The sequence below is a fragment of the Malania oleifera genome, chromosome 3, assembly GCF_029873635.1.
Source record: "Malania oleifera isolate guangnan ecotype guangnan chromosome 3, ASM2987363v1, whole genome shotgun sequence".
Lineage (NCBI taxonomy): Eukaryota > Viridiplantae > Streptophyta > Magnoliopsida > Santalales > Ximeniaceae > Malania > Malania oleifera.
In genome coordinates, this window is record NC_080419.1 from 64,156,026 (window position 1) to 64,168,393 (window position 12,368).

The 12,368-nt window shown below is 36.1% G+C and overlaps 1 protein-coding gene across 2 annotated transcripts in view; it reads left to right on the forward strand.

The window, feature by feature from the left end:
• The window catches only part of LOC131150887 (signal peptide peptidase-like 2), a 118,459-nt gene that overhangs the window by 54,413 nt on the left and 51,678 nt on the right, over positions 1–12,368 (forward strand). For both annotated transcript variants that reach the window (XM_058101945.1, XM_058101944.1), the window contains exon 11: positions 3,696–3,838. In XM_058101945.1, the coding sequence (XP_057957928.1) occupies positions 3,696–3,838 (143 nt within the window). The remainder of the gene's footprint in view (positions 1–3,695; positions 3,839–12,368) is intronic.

Below are 12,368 nucleotides of genomic sequence, written 5' to 3' on the forward strand. Positions count from 1 at the left end.
GACATATGGGAAGGTTTCGATGAACTCTACCCATTTGGCGTGGCGGTGATTTAGCTTACCTTGTCCCTTCAAATGCTTTAATGATTCATGATCAGAGTGGATCACGAATTCTTTAGGCCACAAGTAGTGTTGCCACGTCTCCAATGCCCTCACCAAGGCATGCAGTTCTTTATCATACGTGGAGTAGTTCAATGCTGCCCCATTGAGCTTTTCACTAAAATATGCAATGGGACACTTATTTTGCATCAAAATAGCTCCAATACCAATCCCCGAGGCATCACATTCAATCTCAAAAGTTTTATTGAAATCAGGTAAAAGCAGCAATGGAGCAGAACATAACCTATCTTTAAGCATTTTAAAGGCATGTTCTTTTGCATTACCCCATTTAAACCCCACGTTCTTTTTTATCACTTCAGTTAAAGGTGCAGCAATGGTGCTAAAATCTCTCACAAACCGCCTATAAAAACTAGCCAACCTATGAAAACTACGTACATCAGTCATAGATTTAGGTGTTGGCCAATTTTTTATTGCTTTCACCTTTTCCTCATCCACTTCTACGCCTTTAGCACTCACTATATAACCCAAGAAAATGACCTTTTTCCATGCAAAAATTACATTTCTTTAAGTTAGCAAACAGTTTTTCTTTTTTAAGAACATCCAGTACACTTTTCAAATGATCCAAGTGATCATTAAGATTCTTGCTGTACACTAGGATGTCGTCAAAGTAGACAACAACAAATCTGCCTATAAATGCACGCAACACATGATTCATCAAGCGCATGAAAGTACTAGGTGCATTGGTGAGACCAAATGGCATAACCATCCATTCATACAAACCGTACTTTGTCTTAAATGCAATTTTCCATTCATCACCCGGTTTCATTCTTATGTGATGGTAGTCACTTTTTAAATCAATTTTAGAAAAGGTGTAGGAGCCATGCAGTTCATCTAACATGTCATCTAGTCTAGGGATAGGATGACGATACTTTATAGTGATTTTATTGATGGCTCTACAGTCCACGCACATCCTCCATGATCCATCTTTCTTCGGTACCAATATCACGGGTACTGCGCACGGACTCATGCTCTCCCTCACATGCCCCTTGGCTAGCAGCTCCTCAACTTGTCTTTGAAGTTCCTTAGTCTCCTTAGAGCTGCTCCTATAGGCCGGACGGTTGGGAATCGTAGCCCTGAAGATGAAGTCAATTTGATGCTCAATTCCTCTAATTGGTGGCAAACCATTGGGCACGTCTACAGGAAAGACATCCTTGTATTCTTGCAGCAAAGAAACAATAACACTAGGCAAGGAAGAGGTGATTTCGTTAGTGATCAAATATGCCTCCTTGTACATGAGTACAACTAAAGGTCTTTGTGCATAAAAAGCTTTCTTATACTCTTTTTCTTTTGCATACAAACTCACTTTTTCCTCTCTCGCTGTTTTTCCCTCATTTTTACCACTTTTTTTTTTCTAATTTCAGCTCCTTTCTTGCCCTCATTTTCTCTCCTCTCTTTTTTTTCAATGCTCTCTGCCTCTTCTTTTGTTTTATTCTCACCCTCTTTTTTGTTTTTCTCATCATTTGCTCTTTTCAATCTCACTTGATCTTCATACACTTGCTTAGGAGTCAATGGTACAAGGGTCACACTTCACCCATGTTTTATAAAGGAACACCTATTCTTGAACCCATCATGAGTGACACGTCATTTATATTGTCATGGCCTGCCTAATAAGATGTGACTAGCATGCATAGGGACGACATCACATAAAATCTCATCAAAATATTTTCCAATTGAAAATACAATTAGCACTTGCTTATTCACCCTAACCTCCCCACACTCATTCAACCATTGAAGTTTGCAAGGCCTAGGATGTTTTATGCATTGCAACCCCAACTTCTCTACTAATGTGGTACTAGCTACGTTAGTGCAACTCCCTCCATCGATGATCATGCTACACATCTTATCATGGATGTAACATCGAGTATGAAAAAGGAAGAATTCCAGGTGGAAAAAGGAAAATGTTGGGTTTGGCTCTTTTTTTTGTTGCATCTGGTGGGAGAAATAGCATGGCCTTCAATGAAATTGAGTTGATGGCCCGCTTTTTTCTTGGCAGGCCCCTACTCTGCCTTAACTACACAAAAATCAATTCTTTCAAACCCTCTCACTTGTGTGTGTGTGTGTGATTTTTTTTTTTTTTTTTGGGAGAGGGGTGGGGGGGGGGGGGGGGGGGAGATGGGGGATGCGACCCTGGTCAATGTATGTGTTTAGGAAATGTCTAGATTAATACTCCAAAGGCACGGAGCAACTTGCTAGCTCAGTAACTAAAAACTAAGAACTTGGCACGAGCTCTGCAGCAAATTTTTATGGCTTAATTTTGACGTCAGCTTGTCCAGATTCTTCTTTGTTGTTTAGACTCTATGTGGATTGTGTTGAGGAGGTATTCTTGAAGAGGAGGTTGGGTGAAATGTAAAGGTCTTGGCTTCTTTTTTGGATTGGGATGTTTGGTTGGTTTTTAGTAGAATTTATTCTTGGATTTACCATTAGATGTTAAGCCTTATACATTCCTTTTCCCTTTGTCACATTCAAGTCATATGACAAAGTAAACTCGAGATGCACATGGCCAGCATTTGTGGGTACCATTGAATTGCTGAATAGTCGATCATTTGAATGGGGATTAAACACCTGAGACTCTAGAATGTATTGTTCATGCAAACAGGGAATTATTAATGTTGCTCAGGGGACTTCATTGGAACCCTGGAGGTCCCTCTGATATGAGTGGTGGGAACGTGGTTGGAGACTGCAACTGGTGGGATGGACAGTTGTGAGCTTTTGCATTGTTGGTTAAAGGGCCTTATAGCTACACTTTTCTAGAAGGCCTCGGGATTTGATTGCTATAGTGCATTTGGGCCATGTTCTCTAGGGGGCACATATGCCATGTTGGTTGGAGGGCGCAGATGCTATTAAGGATTTTATTTGGTTACTAGTTTGTAGTAGAGTTAACATTGACAATCTGTTGCAGAGTAGGAGGCCTTTTAAGGCTTTATCTCCTGATCTTGCCTTATGTTGCTTATGTTTGGACAACTCAGAATTTGTTTCTCACATGTTTCTTCATTGCTCTTTCTTATGGATGGTGTGGAATTATTTAGTTTTTTTGGAGCAAATTGGTGACAAGAGTCGTTGGAGGATGGCTCTCTTTTTCTTGATTTGAGAGGCGCAGAGATGGTTCAGCATTGTGGAGGTGTGGGTTTTTTCTGTTTTGTGGGGGGATTCAGTTGAAGAAGAAGGCATGTATACTCATGGGAACGAAGATGTCCTTGTTGTTGCTTTGGGATAGGATTCAGTATTTGGCCTTGTTGTGGGCTTTTGCTGCTGTTTGTTTCAGAGTATTGACATTTTCAGATTTACGGTGTGACTGGTGGGCAGTGCTGTTTGATTTTTATTTCTTTTAGTTTATTTATTTTCTGAGGATTTCTTCTTTCTCCTATTTTGTACTTTTCTATTCTCTTAATAGTCTCTTTTTTTCCTTTTTCTAGCAAAAAATTATGTAAGGTTGGGATGAGTTTTGGGTTCAAGCTTCTTTTTGAGCAAGAATTTAAAACTACACCTGTTAGACACTTTTGATCTTGCCGTCCTTCCAACTTTGTTTGCGTTTATTTATATCATGATTATTTAATTCATCTTTTATTTTTTATTTGCAGGTTGCTCGTGGTGATAATAGTGGTGGAGAAGCCATTCCCATGCTTTTGAGAATTCCCCGGTTGTTTGACCCTTGGGGTGGATACGATATGATTGGCTTTGGGGATATTTTGTTCCCTGGTTTGCTTATTTCATTTGCCTTCAGGTATAGTTGTTAACTTTTGTGATTCTATTTCTTTTAGTTCATATTAATCCAAAATGGTGGGCTTTACGACATCCTCATATATCCTTCCAATTTAACTCTTTCTCAATATATGTTTTTAAGTTAAAGTGTATTACACCATTTCTGGTAAGATGCTAAGTAGCACATCCTCAAAGTATAAAAGGCACAATTACATAAATACATGGGAGAAACACTGCTACCTATGCGCTTAACTTATCAAGAGAATTTACACTGTCCAAAACACTCGAGCTAAAAGAATGTTTCTTCTCAAGAATAAAGGGTTGTGACCTGTCTTTCTCTGAAGTTTTTGAAGGGTAATTTTTCAACATCTAATGCTTTATGATGTCGCTTTATCCAGAGAAGCCCAAAGACAGCATGAGGGATGTATGATGGAGTTCCAAGACTTTTTGTTTGATTCTCCTCCAAAAGTCTTGCTCAGCAAGAAGCTCCTCTGTCTTGGACCCAAGGCCATGTTTTCTGAACACAACTGAAGTGATGGATTAAGGAAAGCATTCCAATTTGAGAGAGTTGTGTGTTTGCAAACACAAATGATGTAGCGAGAATGAGGGCTGCACATGATATATGAATGCCATTCGGCTTAGGAATAGGAATGGGATCCCCAAGGAGGATTGGAAATGCTTTTCTGTTTCTAGAGAGCAATTGGTTTTGATTTTACCTTTTTATATCAATTAATCCCATGTCAACAAATAAAAAATACCATCCTTGTCCTGCAACCTATCTACCAAACATTGGCATCCAAACTACTCACTTAAATTCTTCTTGCAATTCCAGTCTCATTGCCGATTACCCAACGTGGTCTTAATGCAAAATCAAGAAACACCCAACATGCTATACAGAAACTCCCAAAGAAAAAGTCAGCTAAATGAAATTGGATGAGAAAATAAGAGATTAGTCGTACTCACACTAACAATGACTAAGCATTGATGAGCTCCTTTGCAGATTTCAATGGTTAAAATGTGCTATCATGTGGTTTTTTAAGTGATAAAGGCTACCTTGTCGAGAGCTTCAGACCTCAAAATTTCTCTCCAATGAAAATCTTGTTGACCTGTGCCTTAACTTCCAAAAAAGGAACATCATGGAAAGATTGTATTAAAAGAGTCCCCATTGCTAGTCAGACCCCTTCTAACTTGATCTTGCACTCCATTCCTTGCTACAATCCCCTAAATTGATGGTAGTGGTACCAAAGAAAAAATCCTATCCCTTGGCAATAAATTTTCAAAGGTAAGCATAGCTACCTCGAACCAGACAATGAGCCCACCCATTTCTTTTCTATCCATCCCTGCAATAATACTGTCTCCACATTAAGTGTTTTTTCTACCGTTAATTTTCAAAACCACTTAGGTATTTGATTGAAAACTTGAATAATAGTCTCTTTTTGCTCATATTTTGAAACCTTCAATTCCTAGTAAGATTCATGCTTTCATCTGGATTTCAGTTCTCAACAGGATTAATATGAATGAGTTACTTCAGATAAGGAGATCTTGTGAGGACCTCAACTCAGATGTGTGTGTACTGTGTTGTGAGTCAAATGAGTCTAGTGCTCATTGTTTTCTCCATTGTTGGTTGGCGACATACAGTGGGGGACTTTATTTATTTATAATAAATTTTGGAGAGGTATGGGTGGCCCTGAAAAATGTGTATGCTTTTTAGCTAGTGAGATTTTGAGATTTTTGAGAAGAGTCCAGTATGCCATATTTTTTGGACTGTTTGGCCTGAAAAGAATGTGAAAATTTTCAAGGATCAGAAGATTCCTTCAAATTTTCTTTGGGATAAAGTTACTTTTTCTTGATTCTTTCTAGGCTTATTCTGTTGTGATTTGTTGTGGGTTAACACTGTCTGAACACTCAAAGGGATTAAAAGGCAGTTATCGTAATTATTATTACTTTGGCCTGAAAGAATGTGAGAAATTTCAAGGATCAGAAGACTCCTTCGAATTTTCTTTGAGAGAAAGTTACTTCTCTTGCTTCTTTCTAGGCTCATTCGATAGGGGTTTGTTGTGGGTTAACACTGTCCGACACTAAAAGGGATTAAAAATTTTAATTATTATTAATTATTTGGCAGAGAATGGCTTATTGTCCGTCCATTGTATCATTTTAGCTATTAATGAATATTTTGTTATCTAGTAACTTGATATCTCACCCTAAAACCCAACCTTTGGAGTAGCCGAATTGTTGCCCCACATTTTTCTATTGAAGAAAGAATGTATTTTGTGATGAAAGATACAAACAAGGATGAGGAATCCTCAAGCAAAGAAAAGTACATAAGAAATAAAAGACAAAACAAAGTAAATAATGACATGACAAAATTAATGAAGCAAAACTCTCTAATCTCTTCAAGTCACCGAGAGAAACTTGTTTAAAAAGTCCAGTGCCAGAATATAAAAAAAAATTGAAAATTACCATACTTGAAATCAACTTAGCAGGACTAAGAACCAATGAAGATTCTCGCATTATGCTTTAACCAAATGCACCAAATAACTGCAAAAGCAACACATGTTCAAAAAGATTCCTCCCCTTCTCAAAACCCCTTACTTTGTACTTCCATAATGAAGAGGAAAAGAAGGGACATAAGGTGGGAATCCCTTTGTCGAATTCCCTTGAAAATGCAAATGTTTGGGTTGAACAATCATTAAGAATAATGAAGAGTGAGGAGTATGAGTAAGCAATGTAGGACAGAAACAGAGATAGAGAATTGAGCGGTAGAACGAAGACAAGAAGAAAGAAAGGAGAAGGGAGAAACAGCTGCAGAACTGAACTGAGTTAGAAACAGAAACAGAACAGAAAATGTAACAGAACATAGAGAGAAACAGACAGAGGAGTAGGGAAGAAGCAGAAGGAAGAAGAAAAAATAGGAGGATGAAAAAGAAGGGAGGAAGAACAAGAAAAGTGGAAGAAGGAGATTGAGGAGGGAGAGAGAGGATGGACATGTGGGAGAGGGAGAGAAAAAATAGACGAGAGGGAGAGGGAGAGAGGCTGCTCTGAGATAAATTAATGTCAAACTCAATCATTGAAAAGCTGCTTATTCTTCCATCATATGCTTATATTTATATGCAAGTAAGAAACCCTAAAAGTAAAAACTATTAAAGACTACAAAATAACTTCAAATTCCAAAACAATAAAAATTCATTAAATAACCCTGAAGTAATTCAAAACTACTAAAATAAACAAATATTCTCAAGAAAATATAAAATCCCCAAATCTTAAATCTTCAAATAAAATTTGATCATCTAGAACTATCCACGAACTATTTTCTATCAAACTCTCAGTGTTTGAGAAAACTCGACCTTGAGTTTTACAATGCTGTAGTAGCAACAACTCAACAATCTGGAACAACTTCAACCAATTAGAAAAATGAAGAACTAGCATAAAAATTATCATTCTCTAGCATAATAGGAGATTCACAAAGAGATACTCAAACTAAAGACTCATAACTCAAAAGCTTCAAATCATCCATATCATGGTTTATGTATGATTACACTGATGTCAACAACATAAAAGCTTGAAGTTGAGAAGCACTAGCTGTTCTCGTGAAGCCACTTGCAAGCATAGGAGGCTCCCAAATCCTTTGATAAAGTATGTTATGTAACAGGTCATCCAAACAAGAAATTAATTTAATATCCAAATCCAATGATGGATCAAGTTAATATGCATTAGGTCAATATTCAAAATTGGTAGGAAATGTTTCACCAGATTTGGTTAAAGAATGTGTGGAAATAAAGAAGTTGGTGATGGGAGAACATCTTCAATGGATGAAGAAGAAATCATCTCAAGGGGACTTCTTTTAATAGGTTCAACAACTAAAGAATCTTGAATAAAGTCTAGAGCAAATAGTTGTTGCTCATTAATTGGATTAGGAGTGGCAGAGAAGGATTCATGTAGCTGACCCCACTTAGTGGGACTTAAGGCTTGTTGTAGTTGTTGGTTTAGTGGCCAATTGTGGTTCAAAACTTGACTCATTGACAAACATTCTAATCTTTGTAGTTACTAGTTGACAACTCATATTTGATTTCATTGCAACTCTCAGCATCTAAGTCTAATGGCAAGTCAAGGTCTGTTTCCGGCCTGCTGGTAACATCAACTATGCCCAAGGTCACCAAAACGAGTCTATAGTCTTATCTTGGAAAGAACTATTGCTCACTTCCTAGAAGGAATCAATTAAAGGGTTTGGAAATTATGCACTAACAATATGCCAATTTAATATAGTCATGATATTCAACTACTCAATCATTCATAGAACTTGAAATACTTCGGTAATCATCTTGAACAAATTCAGTTGTCTCTAGATCATTTTGGACAAGGTTATGGCCATCATTTTTCCACTTAGAACTTGCTCTAGGTTGATGAAGCTCCTACCATGAAAGTTGATGTTCTTGTTTTGGAAACTGGGAGAAATCTCTCAACGTGCGGAGCTATGTTATAAACCTCAGATAAAGCGATAGGAGTCATTTGGTTGACTATTTTTTATCTTAGCCCTTTTTTGAACAGGGTGGCAATCTTTGTGCTTTCATCTATTCCTTAAATTCAGCAAAATATTCACATGCTAGAAGACAATTGTTTAAGGTCGAACAATTGGTCCACTAGTTGTCTCCAATAAGAAAATGGGACATATTTATCTTTTAAAAGATATTTCATTTTAGAGTTTGGACCAAGTTTTTTGTTCTCCAAAATAACATATATCCTTTTCAATCCTTTTCCAATCCAGTAAGTCTACATTTAGCAAAGTGGACGCGCATTGGTGGTCAGAAAATTCATGCCAATCAAAATAGTTTTCCATGTTAACTAACCAATCTAAGAAATAGTGGGTTTGAAATACCATCAAACTCAAAAAATACAATAAGTTCAATCATTTGAGAGTCGCAAGCTACTTGGTAATCAAATGTGTCACAGTGGCTCATTCTATTCTTCTTCTTCTTCTCTTCATTTGTTTTCTTGGAGTGGATGGGTAGGCAATGATAAGGGGAGAAAAATGAAAAAAAACCAGGATTTGATGCTACGGAGCAAGGCAATTGCCGTTATTATAATTATTTTTTTAAGAGAGCAAGAATGGGAAAGATATTGGATCTAGTGCAAATTAACAAGCTTATTAGATAAGAAACATTAAATTAATTTTCAAGGGATTAAAACACATACCAGCACCAAGTACGTAACCTTACCAAGTGCTTACAAGCATGCTTTCATTTCTAGGTCATCTTTTCCTGTAATTCTTAAAAAATTTCCCAATTTGCAGACCTAGCAGTCAATTTCTCACACAGAACTCCAAAAATATCAGTATAAAACATGAAAAGATGCTGACAGGAACAATAACATGGCAGAAATAGTCAATCCCTCAAGAAAATTCCAAAATATGAAGTTGCTGGTAGCACCCATTTCTCTTTTAACTTCTAAAAGTGTTGCAGCAAACATCCAACTTCTCTATGAACAGATGCACTTTTGTTTCAGCTTTTTTCTATGTCTCACAGTAACATAATAAATAAACAGTAACTTGCTTGCAGTATAGATGCAGTTTCATTTCAGTTTCTTTGAAATCTTGCACAACCAAGCGGAATCTCACAGCCAAAATAAGTTTCTCGCAGTAAAAATGCTGGTTCTCTTCAGTTTCTTCAAAATCTCATGAGAAGGCCTCACTTTGTCGCGGTTACGTAACGGCTGTGGTGGCTGTTATGTCCCAGTAGCAGTCCAAAAAAGCACTATGGCTGTGATTTTTCTTCCCAACGATTTAGCGGTGTGCTAGTATCAAGGACCCAAAAAACCATTATAAGACAGCATCATATAATAGTTGCAGCCACTATTTAAAACCATTCCTAAGGCATAAAACTAGCCTTATGCGACCTAGATATGTAAAGCAAGGGAAAAATGGATCTTGAGATGGAAATAATGCAGAAAAAGGACTTTTGATTATGAAGAACTGAAGAAGGTTGGTGTGAATGAGATGCTAGTTAGAATAGCATCATCCCAATAGATTTTTGGTGTAGACATTTGAGATATTAGAACACAAGCAACTTCAAGTTTTGATTCATGTTCTGCTGCACCATTTTATTGTGATGTAGAGACACGGGAATAATGATATGTGCAGATGTGCCTTATTCCCTAAAATCATTAAAAGAAATAGAAAGTACTTTTAAGGCATTATTTGACGAGACAATTCGAATCCTAGCTCCAATTGAGTGTGGATCTCTGCCAATAAAGATTTGAAAACAACTTATAATGATCTTTCATCAAGAACACCTATGTTATTCTTGAATAATCATCAAAAGAAAATATGTGGTGGTGAGTGTGAGATTGATAGTGATGGTGAATGTAAGTTTGCTTGTGAAGCCAGTTTATTATTGGATGAAATTCTAGGAACAATATGGTTATGCTTCAGTTTCATTTGAACATTCTCATCTTCTATGTGTTGTATGTCTCATATTTGATATATATATATATATATATATAGAATTCCATTTTTACTTGCCTTTTCTCACCATTTAGAAGCTTGGGGTGGCATCTCCTTTGCTATATGACAATAAATAACTTCTTAAATTGCACAACTGTCATCACTTCTGTTGCGACGTCCCAAGAGCAAGGGTGCCCGGAGGAGGGCAAATGAAAAATGATTTGGAAAAATTGGATGTCGGAGTCACCACTAACCTTTTGGAGTGTGGTTAGAACACGTGATTACTACCCATTTAAGGATAGAATCAGTCTGCGTATACAAAGTAGGGATCGAGAGTTCGATTATGTGAGGGGAAGGTAGCAGCACCCCCTACACACCTGTTCTATGAACGGTACCTAATTAATTGACAATTATCCCAAATTAAATTTTATAGTCTTTTTATTTTACTCCCTTTTTAAATTTACAAAATACTAATATGCATGCAAAATAATAAGCCATTCAAATATTCGCATTTTTTACATGGTATATTTATAATAAAGTATCCCTCAGAACTAAGACACGTAAAGCTTGAAAAGCACATGCCCTTTTTTTGAAATCATAAGTACACCCCCACACAAAAATACTTAATAAAATAATGCAAAAATACTAGAAGGGATAAATATCGCAATACGAAATATAAACATAGAATATAGTTGAAAATACCAAAAACATGTGATAATAATAGTTATCATAATAAGAATACATTATCTGTAATAAAAATACTACTATGATAATAATATATATATATATATCTCATACTAACAACACATAATTACTAATACAATATTATAACTCTCCCTATAATAATAACAATTTATACGTCATAACGCGTAAATACTAGTATTGTTCCATAGTAAAGCTACTAGAATACATTTATATCATAATGAGAAGTAAGGTGCACTTCCAAGAGGGAGGGGGGTGAATTAAATTTTTTTTAAAGAAAAATTCTTTATAAATCTTTTTATTAAGTCTTTTCCAACTCTTTTATATTCAGCAATCACACAAGTATTATTGATTTGTAATGAACAACACTCAATCCAAGATTTAGTATTTATTAATGAATGATGATAAAGGTCAAAACTTCAATATTTGGAGCTCAATTTTTCAATATATCAATCCAATCAATAAGATAAGCTTGATTTCACAATATGAAACAAAATAAAAATTTCAGTAGGCTTCCAAAAAATCAGATTTTGATATCAAATAAGTTTCTTAAGTTTAAGTATGTTAATGAGCTTTCATATTTATCAACATACTCCCTTTAATCAAGATTTCCGCAATCAACGTACTTTCTTTAATCAAGGTTTCCGCAATTCCCAATAACTATTTAATTACCAGCAATTAAGTAAACACCCACACAATTTATATATGCAGAAAATTAAAAAGATATAGGGAAGAGAAAGACACCGAGATTTTACGAGGTTCAGCTATACCTGTCTACGTCCTCGCCTTAGGCAAACCACCCAAGGATTTCACTATACCACTCCCTTAACCGGGCGGAGCAAACCTTTTACACACTCCTTCTAGTAGGATGGAGCCCTCCTCTCCAAGAGATACCCCACGCTCGGTAGTCCAACGATTCAACAATCCTGATCCGTCGAAAACAACAAGAGAAACAAGAACAATTCTTGTGTACAAAAAGACTCTCTCAACAAGAGCAGATTATTACAAGTGAATATCACAATATACTTCAATCACAATCAATATAGAAAGATGAAGCTCAAGAATTTATCACTGGGATTCTTTCTTAGATTGAGAAACTCAGTATAAATGCAAAGAACCGAAGGCTTTAATTAGTAAATTCTCAATAGAAACTTAAGCAAGAGTTTAAGCAAGATAGCTTTTGAAGTGTAGAAAAGTATTATGCTTGAATGCTGATTGTATGTATTGATTTTTTTAATTCTTTGATATAAACTGTATTTATAGATGGAAAAAGTTTAATTTCGTATTCCCCAAATTACTTGAAGTGTTTCCCAAGTTTTCATAAAGTTTGAGGGCCAAGCAATATATATGGAAACTTTTCTTTGCTGCTTAAATTTGAATTTTACGAAATTCAGTTGACTAGACTATTGGGGTC